Consider the following 17,163-nt stretch of genomic DNA (forward strand, 5'->3'; position numbering starts at 1 on the left):
TTGGCCGTTGAGGTTTCACCCCCTGACTTTAGCACTGAGACAGGAGCTAAACTAAAGTAACATTTCAATAAAGCAAACTGCTAACACTTCTGGAATCGGTACTTTCTGATTTACCTCACCTGAAATAAAGGCAGGGATAAGAGTGAGGGAACTATAATTTTTAATTACAGGGTGTGTTATATCAGAGGGATTGTAATACAGGGGATTCTGTATATGCTTTCTCTTTTGGAGAATGCTATAAACCATAGCTGTGATTTTAACTCGGGGCAGGAATCGGGCAGATTGGGGTTGGGACGAGTATCTTCCTGACCTCAGCTGCGTGACCAACACTCCTGCCCTTCCTGGCCCTACGAAGAAAGTAAAAGAAAAAGTTTAAAAATGTACCTCTTTCGAGCTCTTGTGGGCCCGGCTCCTCTTCCTGCAGTCTTCACCTGCTGGGAAAGACACAACAGCTTCCCCAGCTCAGGCCACCAGTCGTCGGGGCCTGATCGTGGCCTCAGAGCCCATTCTGCATATTTGGAGAAGGACCTTGCTGGTTTCCAGTGGATGTCCTTGCTGCCTGCTGGTTAAAATTAAAGACTGCAGGAAGGGAGCGGGTAAGTCTCCCGGCTAATGTTAACTGCCTCCCGGTTTCCACCAGCCCCTCGTGTGTTTATATCAGAGCGTATTATAGAAAGTAGTGAGTTGAACCAGAATATTATATAGGGCAGGGGGGGTTGTTCTATTAGTGTAATGGGTGATGTTCTATTAGTGTAATGGGTGATGTTCTATTAGTGTAATGGGTGATGTTCCATTAGTGTAATGGGTGATGTTCCATTAGTGTAATGGGTGATGTTCTATTAGTGTAATGGGTGATGTTCTATTAGTGTAATGGGTGATGTTCTATTAGTGTAATGGGTGATGTTCCATTAGTGTAATGGGTGATGTTCCATTAGTGTAATGGGGTGTGTTATATTAGTGTAATGGGTGTGCATTACATTAGTGTAATGGGTGATGTTATGTTAGTGTAATAGGGTGTTATATTAGTATAATAGAGAGAGAGGTTAAATTAGAGTAATGGAAAGAGGTTATATTAGTGTAATGGGGGGTGTTACATTAGTGTAATGGGGGGTGTTACATTAGTATAATGAGTCGTGTTATATTAGTGTAATGGGGGTGTTATATTAGTGTAATGGGGGGTGTTATATTCGTGTAATGGGGAGTGTTATATTAGTGTAATGGGGGAGTGTTATATTAGTATAATGGGTGTGCATTATATTAGTGTAATGGGTGGTGTTATGTTCGTGTAATAGGGTGTTATATTAGTATAATAGAGAGAGAGGTTAAATTAGAGTAATGGAAAGAGGTTATATTAGTGTAATGGGGGGTGTTACATTAGTGTAATGGGGGGTGTTACATTAGTATAATGAGTCGTGTTATATTAGTGTAATGGGGGTGTTATATTAGTGTAATGAATGTGCATTACATTCGTGTAATGAGTGGTGTTATGTTAGTGTAATAGGGTGTTATATTAGCATAATGGAGAGAGGTTAAATTAGAGTAATGGAAAGAGGTTACATTAGTGTAATGGGGGGTGTTACATTAGTGTAATGGGGGGGTTACATTAGTGTAATGGGGTGTTACATTAGTGTAATGGGGGGTGTTATATTAGTGTAATGGGGGGTGTTACATTAGTGTAATGGGGGTGTTACATTAGTGTAATGGGGGTGTTATATTAGTGTAATGGGGGAGTGTTTTATTCGTATAATGGGTGGTGTTATATTAGTGTAATGGGGAGTGTTATATTGGTGTAATGGGGAGTGTTATATTGGTGTAATGGGGGTGTTATATTGGTGTAATGGGGGTGTTATATTGGTGTAATGGGGGTGTTATATTGGTGTAATGGGGGAGTGTTTTATTTGTATAATGAGTGATGTTATATTAGGGTAATGGGTGTGCATTACATTAGTGTAATGGGTGGTGTTATGTTTGTGTAATAGGGTGTTATATTAGTATAATGGAGAGAGGTTAAATTAGTGTAATGGGGGGTGTTATATTAGTGTAATAGGGGGTGTTATTCGTGTCATGGGGGTGTTATATTAGTGTCATGGGGGTGTTATATTAGGGTAATGGGGGGTGTTATATTCGTGTAATGGGGGGTGTTATATTCGTGTAATGGGGGGTGTTATATTCGTGTAATGGGGGGTGTTACATAAGTGTAATGGGGGTGTTATATTAGTATAATGGGGGAGTGTTTTATTAGTATAATGGGTGGTGTTATATTAGTGTAATGGGTGTGCATTACACTAGTGTAATGGGTGGTGTTATATTCGTGTAATAGGGTGTTATATTAGTATAATGGAGAGGGGTTAAATTAGAGTAATGGAAAAAGGTTATTAGTGTAATAGGGGAGTGTTATATTAGTATAATGGGTGGTGTTATATTAGTGTAATGGGTGTGCATTCTATTTGTGTAATGGGTGATGTTATATTAGTGTAATGGGTGGGTGTTATATTAGTATAATAGGGTATTACATTACTATAATGGAGAGAGGCTAAATTAGTATAATGGGGGGTGTTATATTAGTGTAATGGAGAGAGGTGTTATATTAGTGTAACTGGTGATGCATTAGTGTACTGGGTGAGTGTTCTATTAGTGTAATGGAGAGAGGTGTTATATTAGTGTAATGGTGGTGTTATATTAGTGTAATGGAGAGAGGTGTTATATTAGTGTAATGGGGGGTGTTATATTAGTGTAATGGAGAGAGGTGTTATATTAGTGTAATGGGGGGTGTTATATTAGTGTAATGGAGAGAGGTGTTATATTAGTGTAATGGGGGGTGTTATATTAGTGTGAGGGAGAGAGGTGTTATATTAGTGTAATGGGGGGTGTTATATTAGTGTAATGGAGAGAGGTGTTATATTAGTGTAATGGGGGGTGTTATATTAGTGTAATGGAGAGAGGTGTTATATTAGTGTAATGGGGGGTGTTATATTAGTGTGAGGGAGAGAGGTGTTATATTAGTGTAATGGGGGTGTTATATTAGTGTAATGGAGAGAGGTGTTATATGAGTGTAATGGGGGATGTTATATTAGTGTAATGGAGAGAGGTGTTATATTAGTGTAATGGGGGGTGTTATATTAGTGTGAGGGAGGGAGGTGTTATATTAGTGTAATGGGGGGTGTTATATTAGTGTAATGGAGAGAGGTGTTATATTAGTGTAATGGGGGATGTTATATTAGTGTAATGGAGAGAGGTGTTATATTAGTGTAATGGGGGATGTTATATTAGTGTAATGGAGAGAGGTGTTATATTAGTGTAATGGGGGGTGTTATATTTGTGTGAGGGAGAGAGGTGTTATATTAGTGTAATGGGGGGTGTTATATTAGTGTAATGGGGTTGTTATATTAGTGTGAGGGAGAGAGGTGTTATATTAGTGTAATGGGGGGTGTTATATTTGTGTGAGGAGAGAGGTGTTATATTAGTGTAATGGGGGGTGTTATATTAGTGTAATGGGGTTGTTATATTAGTGTGAGGGAGAGAGGTGTTATATTAGTGTAATGGGGGTGTTATATTAGTGTGATGGAGAGAGGTGTTATATTAGTGTAATGGGGGGTGTTATATTAGTGTAATGGGGTTGTTATATTAGTGTGAGGGAGAGAGGTGTTATATTAGTGTAATGGGGGGTGTTATATTAGTGTAATGGAGAGAGGTGTTATATTAGTGTAATGGGGGGTGTTATATTAGTGTAATGGGGGTGTTATATTAGTGTGAGGGAGAGAGGTGTTATATTAGTGTAATGGGGGGTGTTATATTAGTGTAATGGGGGTGTTATATTAGTGTGAGGGAGAGAGGTGTATATATTAGTGTAATGGGGGGTGTTATATTAGTGTAATGGAGAGAGGTGTTATATTAGTGTAATGGGGGGTGTTATATTAGTGTAATGGAGAGAGGTGTTATATTAGTGCAATGGGGGGTGTTATATTAGTGTGAGGGAGAGAGGTGTTATATTAGTGTAATGGGGGGTGTTATATTAGTGTAATGGAGAGAGGTGTTATATTAGTGTAATGGGGGTGTTATATTAGTGTGAGGGAGAGAGGTGTTATATTAGTGTAATGGGGGTGTTATATTAGTGTAATGGGGGCTGTTATATTAGTGTGATGGAGAGAGGTGTTATATTAGTGTAATGGGGGGTGTTATATTAGTGTAATGGAGAGAGGTGTTATATTAGTGTAATGGGGGTGTTATATTAGTGTGAGGGAGAGAGGTATTATATTAGTGTAATGGGGGGTGTTATATTAGTGTAATGGGGGGTGTTATATTAGTGTGAGGGAGAGAGGTGTTATATTAGTGTAATGGGGGGTGTTATATTAGTGTAATGGAGAGAGGTGTTATATTAGTGTAATGGGGGGTGTTATATTAGTGTAATGGGGGTGTTATATTAGTGTGAGGGAGAGAGGTGTTATATTAGTGTAATGGGGGGTGTTATATTAGTGTAATGGGGGTGTTATATTAGTGTGAGGGAGAGAGGTGTTATATTAGTGTAATGGGGGGTGTTATATTAGTGTAATGGAGAGAGGTGTTATATTAGTGTAATGGGGGGTGTTATATTAGTGTAATGGAGAGAGGTGTTATATTAGTGTAATGGGGGGTGTTATATTAGTGTAATGGGGGTGTTATATTAGTGTGAGGGAGAGAGGTGTTATATTAGTGTAATGGGGGGTGTTATATTAGTGTAATGGAGAGAGGTGTTATATTAGTGTAATGGGGGTGTTATATTAGTGTGAGGGAGAGAGGTATTATATTAGTGTAATGGGGGGTGTTATATTAGTGTAATGGGGGGTGTTATATTAGTGTGAGGGAGAGAGGTGTTATATTAGTGTAATGGGGGGTGTTATATTAGTGTAATGGAGAGAGGTGTTATATTAGTGTAATGGGGGGTGTTATATTAGTGTAATGGGGGTGTTATATTAGTGTGAGGGAGAGAGGTGTTATATTAGTGTAATGGGGGGTGTTATATTAGTGTAATGGGGGTGTTATATTAGTGTGAGGGAGAGAGGTGTTATATTAGTGTAATGGGGGGTGTTATATTAGTGTAATGGAGAGAGGTGTTATATTAGTGTAATGGGGGGTGTTATATTAGTGTAATGGAGAGAGGTGTTATATTAGTGTAATGGGGGGTGTTATATTAGTGTAATGGGGGTGTTATATTAGTGTGAGGGAGAGAGGTGTTATATTAGTGTAATGGGGGGTGTTATATTAGTGTAATGGAGAGAGGTGTTATATTAGTGTAATGGGGGGTGTTATATTAGTGTGAGGGAGAGAGGTGTTATATTAGTGTAATGGGGGCTGTTATATTAGTGTGATGGAGAGAGGTGTTATATTAGTGTAATGGGGGGTGTTATATTAGTGTAATGGGGGTGTTATATTAGTGTGAGGGAGAGAGGTGTTATATTAGTGTAATGGGGGGTGTTATATTAGTGTAATGGGGGGTGTTATATTAGTGTAATGGAGAGAGGTGTTATATTAGTGTAATGGGGGGTGTTATATTAGTGTAATGGAGAGAGGTGTTATATTAGTGTAATGGGGGGTGTTATATTAGTGTAATGGGGGGTGTTATATTAGTGAAATGGGGGGTGTTATATTAGTGTGAGGGAGAGAGGTGTTATATTAGTGTAATGGGGGGTGTTATATTAGTGTAATGGGGGGTGTTATATTAGTGTAATGGAGAGAGGTGTTATATTAGTGTAATGGGGGGTGTTATATTAGTGTAATGGAGAGAGGTGTTATATTAGTGTAATGGGGGGTGTTATATTAGTGTAATGGGGGGTGTTATATTAGTGAAATGGGGGGTGTTATATTAGTGTGAGGGAGAGAGGTGTTATATTAGTGTAATGGGGGGTGTTATATTAGTGTGATGGAGAGAGGTGTTATATTAGTGTAATGGGGGGTGTTATATTAGTGTGATGGAGAGAGGTGTTATATTAGTGTAATGGGGGGTGTATTATTAGTGTAATGGAGAGAGGTGTTATATTAGTGTAATGGGGGGTGTTATATTAGTGTAATGGGGGGTGTTATATTAGTGTGATGGAGAGAGGTGTTATATTAGTGTAATGGGGGGTGTTATATTAGTGTAATGGAGAGAGGTGTTATATTAGTGTAATGGGGGGTGTATTATTAGTGTAATGGAGAGAGGTGTTATATTAGTGTAATGGGGTTGTTATATTAGTGTGAGGGAGAGAGGTGTTATATTAGTGTAATGGGGGGTGTTATATTAGTGTAATGGAGAGAGGTGTTATATTAGTGTAATGGGGGGTGTATTATTAGTGTAATGGAGAGAGGTGTTATATTAGTGTAATGGAGAGAGGTGTTATATTAGTGTAATCGAGAGCGGTGTTATATTAGTGTAATGGAGAGAGGTGTTATATTAGTGTAATGGGGGGTGTTATATTAGTGTAATGGGGGGTGTTATATTAGTGTAATGGGGGGTGTTATATTAGTGTAATGGGGGGTGTAATATTAGTGTAATGGAGAGCGGTGTTATATTAGTGTAATGGGGGGTGTTATATTAGTGTAATGGAGAGAGGTGTTATATTAGTGTAATGGGGGGTGTATTATTAGTGTAATGGAGAGCGGTGTTATATTAGTGTGATGGAGAAATTGGTATTGTGTATTTTCTGTGTCCAAAACAGTCGCCACAAAGTCTAATTCTGCAGCGTGACATTCTGCACCAGAATGACAGTGGAAGTTCACCCAATGCCATATTGGTTCGGGCACTTGATAGGCCTCCCTGGCGACCATCTGAAACAAATACAGGCAATATGTTAACATGGGTCCTGTGCCTGAATCAGGACCCGTTTTTGAAATTGGTGTCTGTGAGCACCTTAAACTTCACTTCCTAAATCCGTCCAAGCAATTCATGGGTGGGAACAGTTGGAAAGCAGTTTTCACAAGTGGTATTTAAGGAGATCCTTACCTTCATGAAAGAATGTCTCTGGTTCGTTGTTTTAGGCTTCTAGGATGCTTTTGGTCCAAGTTTTTGACTGCTTTGGCATGTGCTTGTCTGAGATATTTTTGCAGAGTGAGGTTGTGGAAGGTTAGAACTGTTTCAAAGGACTTGTCTGTTCTCCACTGCTGAATTTGGGAATGCTGCTGGACTTACCTTTGAGGCTCCCAAATCAGGAGGATGACCAGGAGCAAGGAAGGTGGTAAAGGACTGCATGGGCTGCAGGAAGAGCGCAAAGGCAACATTACAGCACGTGGGCATTCAGAGAACATGATTTCTCAAAGCAAGACTGGAGTCGAGTAAAATGTTTCGCTTTGGTATAGATGTAGGCCTTCATAATCTTCGTGATGTAAAGGGATACCACTTATTCCCCAGCAGCCACTCGATGGTCTGGGTGGGAAAACATACTTGAACCTCACAGAGCAGCAGTGTGTAAAGCGGCTGCTTTTGAACAGGGAGACAGTCACTTACCTATGTCACCTGCTGAAGCAAGAATTGGAAGCCAATACCAGGACATGTTTTGCACTGCCTGTGACAGGGAAGGTCACTGTAGCTGTAACCTTTTCTGCCTCTGGCTCCTTCCAATCTGCTTCTAGTGACATCAGCAACATCAGTCAGTTTGCTGTGCACATGACAATCCGGCAGGTCACTGGTGCACTGTTTGCGAGGCTACAACAGTTCATTAGCTTCATCATGGAGGCTGGCAAGCAGGAGGAAAGAGCACTGGGATTTGCCGTGCATTGCTGGATTCTTGCAGTGCAGGGCATCACAGAATGCATGCACGTAGCCCTGCATACGTCCCACCACAAACCAGCACTGCATCTCAACAAGAGGGGCTTCCGTTCACTCAACATTCAACTTTTCCTCACCTCGGCCGAACACTTATCTTGAGACTACGACCCCCAGTTCTAGACTCTCCAGCCAGGGGAAACAACCTCTCAGCATCTACCCTGTCAAGCCCTCTAAGAATTTTGTACATTTCAACAAGATCACCTCTCATTCTTCTAAACTCCAGAGAGTACAGGCCCATTCTACTCAATCTCTCCTCATTGAACAATCCTCTCCTCCCAGGAATCAAACGAATGAACCTTCGTTGCATCACCTCCAAGACACAGTAATCCAGGTATGGTTTCACCAGAGCCCTATATAATTGCAGCAAGACCTCCTTACTCTAATACTCCAACCCCCTTGCAATAAAGGCTAACATATCATTTGCCTTCCTAATTGCTTGCTGTACCTGCATGTTAACTTGCTGTGATTCATGTACAAGGACACCCAAATCCCTCTGACTGCTAACATTTCTTAGTCTCTCACCTTTTAAAAAATATTCTGCTTTTCTACTCTCCATGCACTCCTACTCTCCGTTTCCTGTCCATTAACCAATCCTCAATCCACACGAATATATCACCCCCAACCCCATGATCCCTTATCTTGTCTAACAACCTTTTGTGTGCTACCTTATCAAATGGTTTTTGAAAATCCAAATATTCTACATCCACTGGTTCCCCCTTATCTACCCTGCTAGTTTCACCCTCAAAATACTCGAATAGATTTGTCAAACATGATTTCCCTTTCATAAAACCGTGTTGACTCTGCCTAATCATATTATGATTTTCGAAGTGCCCTGTTACTACATCCTTAATAATAGATTCGAGCATTTTCCCTACTACTGATATCAGGCTAACTGGCCTATAGTTCCCTGTTTTCTCTCTCCCTCCTTTCTTGAATAGCGGGGTTGCATTTGTTACCTTCCAATCCATGGGGAACGTTCTAGAATTTGGGGATTTCTGGAAGATCAAAACCAATGTATTCACTATCTCTGCAACCACCTCTTTTAAAACCCTAGGATGGAGGCCATCAGGTCACAATAAGAATAAAACCAGGTGGACCACCCGGCATCAGACCACTAGGCACTGGACACGACAAAGGCAAACCAAGCCCAATCGACCCTGCAAAGTCCTCCTCACTAGCATCTGGGGACTTGTGCCAAAATTGGGAGAGCTGTCCCACAGACTAGTCAAGCAACAGCCTGACATACTCACAGAATCATACCTTTCAGCCAACGTTCCAGACTCTTCCATCACCATCCCTGGGTATGTCCTGTCCCACCGGCAGGACAGACCCACCAGAGATAGTGGTACAGTAATTTACAGTCAGGAGGGAGTGGCTCTGGGAGTCCTCAACATTGACTCCGGACCCCATGAAATCTCATGGCATCAGGTCAAACATGGGCAAGGAAACCTCCTGATGATTACCAGCTACCGCCCTCCCTCAGCTGATGAATCAGTCCTCCTCCATGTTGAGCACCACTTGGAGGAAGCACTGAGGGTAGCAAGGGCACAGAATGTACTCTGGGTGGGGGACTTCAATGTCCATCACCAAGAGTGGCTTGGTAGCACCACTACTGACTGAGCTGGCCGAGTCCTGAAGGACATAGCTGTCAGACTGGGCCTGCGGCAGGTGGTGAGCGAACCAACACGAGGGAAAAGCTTACTTGACCTTGTCCTCACCAACCTACCTGTCGCAAATGCATCTGTCCATGACAATATTGGTAGGAGTGACCACTGCACAGTCCTTGTGGAGACGAAGTCCCGTCTTCACACTGAGGACACCATCCAACATGTTGTGTGGCACTACCACCATGCTAAATGGGATAGATTCAGAACAGATCTAGCAGCTCAAAACTGGACATCCATGAGGCGCTGTGGGCCATCAGCAGCAGCAGAATTGTATTCCAGCACAATCTGTAACCTCATAGCCCGGCATATTCCTCACTCTACCATTACCAACAAGCCAGGGGATCAACCCTGGTTCAATGAGGAGTGTAGAAGAGCATGCCAGGAGCAGCACCAGGCGTACATAAAAATGAGGTGCCAACCTGGTGAAGCTACAACTCAGGACTACATGCAAGCTAAACAGGGGAAGCAACATGCTAAAGACAGAGCTAAGCAATTCCTCAACGAACGGATCAGATCAAAGCTCTGCAGTCCTGCCACATCCAGTCGTGAATGGTGGTGGACAATTAAACAACTAATGGGAGGAGGAGGCTCTGTAAACATCCCCATCCTCAATGATGGCAGAGTCCAGCACGTGAGTGCAAAAGACAAGGCTGAAGCGTTTGCAACCATCTTCAGCCAGAAGTGCCGAGTGGATGATCCATCTCAGCCTCCTCCCGATATCTCCACCATCACAGAAGCCAGTCTTCGGCCAATTCGATTCACTCCACGTGATATCAAGAAACGGCTGAGTGCACTGGATACAGCAAAGGCTATGGGCCCCGACAACATCCTGGCTGTAGTGCTGAAGACTTGTGCTCCAGAACTAGCTGCACCTCTAGCCAAGCTGTTCCAGTACAGCTACAACACTGGCATCTACCCAACAACGTGGAAAATTGCCGAGGTATGTCCTGTCCACAAAAATTCCAATCTGGCCAATTAGCACCCCATCAGTCTACTCTCAAACATTAGCAAAGTGATGGAAGGTGTCGTCGACAGTGCTATCAAGCGGCACTTACTCACCAATAACCTGCTCACCGATGCTCAATTTGGGTTCTGCCAGGACCACTCGGCTCCAGACCGCATTACAGCCTTGGTCCAAACATGGACAAAAGAACTGAATTCCAGAGGTGAGGTGACAGTGACTGCCCTTGACATCAAGGCAGCATTTGACCGAGTGTGGCACCATGGAGCCCTAGTAAAATTGAAGTCAATGGGAATCAGGGGGAAAACTCTCCCGTGGCTGGAGTCATACCTAGCACAAAGGAAGATGGTAGTAGTTTTTGGAGGCCAATCATCTCAGCCCCAGGGCATTGCTGCAGGAGTTCCTCAGGGCAGTGTCCTGGACCCAACCATCTTCAGCTGCTTCATCAATGACCTTCCCTCCATCATAAGGTCAGAAATGGGGATGTTCGCTGATGACTGCACAGTTTTCAGTTCCATTCGCAACCCCTCAAATAATGAAGCAGTCCGAGCCCGCATGCGGCAAGACCTGGACAACATCCAGGCTTGGGCTGATAAGTGGCAAGTAACATTCATGTCAGACAAGTGCCAGGCAATGACCATCTCCACAAGAGAGAGTCTTACCACCTCCCCTTGACATTCAACAGCATTACCATCGCCGAATCCCCCACCATCAACATCCTGGGGGCCACTATTGACCAGAAACTGAACTGGACCAGCCATATAAATACTGTGGCTACAAGAGCAGGTCAGAGGCTGGGTATTCTGTGGCGAGTGACTCACCTCCTGACTCCCCGAAGCCTTTCCACCATCTTGCAAGGCACAAGTCAGGAGTGTGATGGAATACTCTCCACTTGCTTGGATGAGTGCAGCTCCAACAACACTCAAGAAGCTCGACACCATCTGAGACAATGCAGCCCACTTGATCAGCATTCCCTTCACCAGCGGCGCACAGTGGCTGCAGTGTGTACCATCCACAGGATGCACTGCAGCAACTCGCCAAGGCTTCTTCGACAGCACCTCCCAAACCCGCGACCTCTACCACCTAGAAGGACAAGAGCAGCAGGTACATGGGAACAACACCACCAGCACGTTCCCCTCCAAGTCACACACCATCCCGACTTGGAAATATATCGCCGTTCCTTCATTGTCGCTGGGTCAAAATCCTGGAATTCCTTTCCTAACAGTACTGTGGGAGAACCTTCACCACACGGACTACAGCGGTTCAAGAAGGCGGCTCACCACCACCTTCTCAAGGGCAATTAGGGATGGGCAATAAATGACGGCCTCGCCAGCGACACCCACATCCCATGACCGAATTTTTAAAAAAGGTCCAGGAGATTTGTTGACTTTTAGTCTCATTAATTTCTCCAGTACTTTTTCTTTGCTAATCTTAATTGCTTTCAGTTCCTCACTCTCAATAGATCCTTGGTTCCCCACTATTTCCGGTATCTTTTTTGTGTCTTCTGCTGTGAAGACAGATTTAAAATATTTGTTTAATATCTTTGCCATTTCCTTATTCCTCATTATAATTTCTCATGTCTCTGCCTCCAAGGGACCCACGTTTACTTTCTCTATTCTCTTCCTTTTTACATACTTGTAGAAGTTCTTACAATCTGTTTTTATATTTCTTGCTAGTTTACTCTCATATTCAATTTTCTCCATATTATCAATTTCTTGGTCATCCTTTGCTGGTTTCTAAAACTCTCCCAATCCTCACACTTGCTACTCTTTTTGGCAACATTGTAAGCCTCTTCTTTTAATCTAATACTATCCTTAACTTCTCAAGTTAGCCACAGTTGGATTATTTTTCCCGTGGAGTTTTTATTCCTCAAGGGAATGCATATTCGTTGAGAATTATGAAATATTCCTTTAAATGTTTGCCATTGGTTATCTACCGTCATATCTTTTAATCTAATTTCCCAATCTACCTTAGCCAACTTGCCCCTCATACCTACGTAATTGACTTTGTTTACATTTAAGACCCTAGTTTCAGACTTAACTAAATCACCCTCAAACTCAATATGAAATTCTATCATATTATGATCACCCTACCCCAGAGGATCCTTAATTGTAAGGTTATTAATTAACCCTTGCTCTAATTCCTTTAAATCCCTGGGTTGGAAACCATCTGGTCCTGGGGATTTGTCACTCTTTAGTGCTGTTATTTTCTTCATTACTGTTGCTTTACTTATGTTAATTTTATCGAGTTCCTGTCCCCGATTCAATATTAGTTTTCTTGGGATTTCCGGCATGCTATCCTCTTTTTCTACTGTAAATACTGACGCAAAGTAATTGTTCAACATGTCCGCCATTTCCCCATTGTCAATGACAACATCCCCACTTTCAATTTTTAAGGGGCCAACATTGCTCCTGACCACCCTCTTTTTCCTAATATAACTATAAAAGTTCTTTGTATTGGTTTTGATATCCCTTGCGAGTTTCTTTTCATACTCTCTTTTTGTAGCTCTTACTATCTGTTTTGTGACCCTTTGTTGATCTTTGTATCTTTCCCATTCGCCAGGATCTGTGCCATTTTTTGCCTTTTTGTATGCCCTTTCCTTATGTCTTATACTGTCCCTTACCTCTTTAGTTGTCCATGGCTGTTTTTTTTGGCAAGTAGAGTTCTTGCCCCTCAGGGGTATAAACCGATTCTGTATCACGTTAAATGTTTCTTTAAACATTTCCCACTGATCATCAGTCGTTTTACCCATTAACAGATTTGCCCAGTTTATTGTGGACAGTCTCTGTCTCATCCCATTGAAGTCGGCCTTGCCCAAGTCTAGAATCTTAGCAGCTGACTCACTTTTTTCCCTTTCAAACACTACATTGAACTCGATCATGTTATGATCGCTATTGGATAGATTTTCGCGTACAGTTAAGCTGTTAACTAAATCTGGTTCATTACTCATTACTAAATCTAGTATGGCTTGCCCCCTTGTTGCCTCTAGGACATACTGCTGTAGAAAACTATCCCGGACACACTCAAGAAATTCACTACCTTTCTGACAGTTGCTAGTCTGCTTTTCCCAATCTATGTGAAGGTTAAAGTCCCCCATTAAGACCACTATGCCTTTCTTACACACTTGTCTGATCTCTGCATTTATACAATCTAGCACTTCAGAGCTGCTGCCAGGGCTCCTATACACAACTCCCACTATAGTCTTAGATCCTTTCCTATTTCTCAATTCAACCCATAAGGTCTCTGTTGGCTGCTTACCTCTCGTTATATCCTCCTTTATCATTGAAGTGATTTCATCTCTAATCACTAAGGCTACTCCTCCCCCTCTTCCATTTTCCCTATCTCTCCTGTAGACCTTATAACCCGGTATATTTAGTTCCCAATCCTGACCATCCTGCAGCCATGTCTCAGTCATAGCTTTCATGTCATACCCTCCAATTTGAATTTGAACCTGTAGTTCATTTAATTTATTCCTTATACTCCGTGCATTTGTATATAGAACTCTTAGTTGGGCCACACACCCTAGTCTGACCTTCAGCTTTGATGCTGGGTTAATCGCCTTATGCCTTCTAGTTTTCACTTTATCTGTAGTGCCTAAAGTACACTTTCTTTCTGCTGCTCTATGCTTTTCCCTTTCACTTGTTCTTGAACAACTGTTTGTACTATTTGTATTGTAGATTTCCCCTGGGTCTTCCCCTCTCATGCTGTTCTCAACTTTACTCCCTTCTGACTCCCCGCTCAGGTTCCCATCCCCCTGCCACTCTAGTTTAAACCTTCCCCAACAGCACTGGCAAACACCCCCACGAGGACATTGGTCCCGGTCCTGCTCGGGTGTAACCCGTCCCGCTTGTACAGGTCCCACCTTCCCCAGAACCGGTCCCAATGTCCCAGGAATCTAAATCCCTCCTTCCTATACCATCCCTGCAGCCACGCATTCATCCTGTCTATTCTCCTGTTCCTATACTCACTAGCACGTGGCACTGGTAGTAATCCTGAGATCACTACCTTTGAAGTCCTGCTTTTTAATTTATCTCCTAACTCCTTAAATTCACCTTGCAGGACCTCATCCCTTTTTTTACCTATGTCGTTGGTACCGATATGGACCACGACTACTGGCTGTTCACCCTCCCCCTCCAGAATGTCCTGCAGCCGCTCTGCGACATCCTTGACCCTTGCACCAGGGAGGCAACATACCATCCTGGAGTCACGTTTGCGGCCGCAGGAACGCCTATCTGTTCCCCTTACAATTGAACCCCCTATCACTATAGCCCTGCCACTCTTCTTCCTCCCCTCCTGTGTAGCAGAGCCACCCATGGTGCCACAAACTTGGCTCTTGCTGCTTTTCCCTGATAAGCCATCTCCCCCAACAGTATCCAAAGCAGTATATCTGTTTGAGAGGGAGATGGCCCCAGCGAACTCCTGCTCTACCTGCCTAGTCCTTTTACTCTGTATAGCGGTCACCCATTTCCTTTCTGCCTGCGTAATCTTTACCTGCGGTGTGACCGCCTCACTGAACGTGCTATCCACGATAGTCTCAGCATCGCAGATGCTCCTCAGTGAATCCACCCGTAACTCCAGCTCCGAAATGCGGTCGCCAGGGACACTGGTAGTGTCCATGACTTCCCACATAGTGCAGGAGAAGCATATCATGGGTTTGAGCTCTGCTGCCATGACTTACCTTAGATTTGCACTGCGTTCACCTCTCTGACTCTCCTCCCGCTCTTGGTCTCTCCTTTTATACTGTGCTCACCTCTCGGACTCTCCTGCCTCACCTGTGACGTCGCACAGTAGTTTTCTCTTGTTGCAGGTGTGCTGCTGCTTTTATTCCCCACTCTCAGTCTTCTGCCGCTCAGGTCCGCAGCCGCTCTGTGGAAAAAGTTCGGAAAAGCAAGGCAAAGCAGCACCTCCTTCCCCCACTTCACCGAACTCCCACACTCACCAAACTCTCAGCTGTCTCACTCGGTGCTCTGTTGCACTCAGTTATATTACTTTTATAGAGAGAATGGCTGTTATATTAGTGTTAGAGAGCTGGGTGTGTTATATTAATGTTGTAGTGGGTTATTACATTGAAATTATTTGGGTGTTTTATTGCTGTTTTCGATAGGAGGGGTGTTACAGTAGTGATATAGAAAGAAGGTGTTACGTTCGTGTTATATTACTGTTAGAGGGAGTTATATTAGTGATATAGAGAGAGGGTTGTTATATTAGTGATATAGAGAGAGGGTTGTTATATTAGTGATATAGAGAGAGGGTTGTTATGTTAGTGATATAGAGAGAGGGTTGTTATATTAGTGATATAGAGAGAGGGTTGTTATATTAGTGATATAGAGAGAGGGTTGTGCTATACTAAAGAATGTTATAAAAAGGGATTTGTTACAGAGGCAGTCATGCTATTTGAGAGTGTTATAAAGAGGGGTTTGCAACATCAAAGAATTATAATGAGACAGCCTGACTACAATACTTGCATTATGAATAACTGAACCATATCACAAAGTCAAATAGGTAATAATATATAGAATAAAACATTGTGGATAACTACATATACTGGGAAAAATCTGTACGTTAGGAATCTGTGCATATCTAATTTATATATTTCATATTTTAGATACTGTTTTTGATGACATTTCCAACACTGGATGCATCCCAAAAGTACAATGTCCCTGTACCTACAGTGGGTTTTCTTATGCGCCTGGAGAGTCCTATTCCACCAAATGCAGTAAATGGTAATTAATGTATAGCATTGACTTTTGCTAAAAATCCTGATGAATTGTTATGTTTTTTTTGGGGGGAGGGGTATCTTTTGTCACTTATTGTTTCTCAGTCTTCATTTAATAAAATAACTGATTTCAAACACTCTCTTTTTAATCTGGTAGCATTTGTAATCGAGGGCAGTGGTCTTGTACTGATCTGTCCTGCCCTGGAATCTGTTCTATTGAGGGAGGAGCTCACATTAATACATTTGATGAAAACTATTACACATTCCACGGAAGGTGTCATTATGTTCTTGCTAAGGTAAGAATCAGTGGAGACTTAGTAAACTGGAAATGACCAGTACCAATAAGTTTATCGTCAATACTTACTGCCAAGACTTTTGTGTTGCTGGCAGTACAGTGCATCAGTGAGAGAATTGTCTTCAATACAGTGTTGAAATTCTTGCAGGACATTTCAGTGCTTGAAACATTAAAAAGTAATTTTCACAAAGCACTGAAGGTAGGAATCCCATCTGTGCCAATTTTTTTTTAATTCGTTCTTGGGTTGTTGGCATCGCTGGCGAGGCCGGCATTTATTGCCCATCCCTAATTGCCCTTGAGAAAGTGGTGGTGAGCCACCTTCTTGAACCGCTGCAGTCCGTGTGGTGAAGGTTCTCCCACAGTCCTGTTAGGAAGGGAGTTCCAGGATTTTGACCCAGCGACGATGAAGGAACGGCGATATATTTCCAAGTCGGGATGGTGTGTGACTTGGAGGGGAACGTGCAGGTGGTGTTGTTCCCATGTACCTGCTGCTCTTGTCCTTCTAGGTGGTAGAGGTCGTGGGTTTAGGAGGTGCTGTCGAAGAAGCCTTGGCGAGTTGCTGCAGTGCATCCTGTGGATGGTACACACTGCAGCCACTGTACGCCGGTGGTGAAGGTAGTGAATGTTTATGGTGGTGGATGGGGTACCAATCAAGCGGGCTGCTTTGTCCGGGATGGTGTTGAGCTTCTTGAGTGTTGTTGGAACTGCATTCATCCAGGCAAGTGGAGAGTATTCCATCACACTCCT

The 17,163-nt window shown here is 42.8% G+C and overlaps 1 protein-coding gene across 1 annotated transcript in view; it reads left to right on the forward strand.

Moving 5' to 3' along the window:
• Nucleotides 1–17,163, forward strand: part of LOC137328122 (mucin-2-like) — a 186,622-nt gene that overhangs the window by 36,666 nt on the left and 132,793 nt on the right. Inside the window, exons 7-8 of the mRNA XM_067994300.1 lie at nt 425–596; nt 7,524–7,768. Of these exons, the coding sequence (XP_067850401.1) occupies nt 425–596; nt 7,524–7,768 (417 nt within the window). The remainder of the gene's footprint in view (nt 1–424; nt 597–7,523; nt 7,769–17,163) is intronic.

The sequence above is a fragment of the Heptranchias perlo genome, chromosome 12 (assembly GCF_035084215.1).
Source record: "Heptranchias perlo isolate sHepPer1 chromosome 12, sHepPer1.hap1, whole genome shotgun sequence".
NCBI classification, from domain to species: domain Eukaryota; kingdom Metazoa; phylum Chordata; class Chondrichthyes; order Hexanchiformes; family Hexanchidae; genus Heptranchias; species Heptranchias perlo.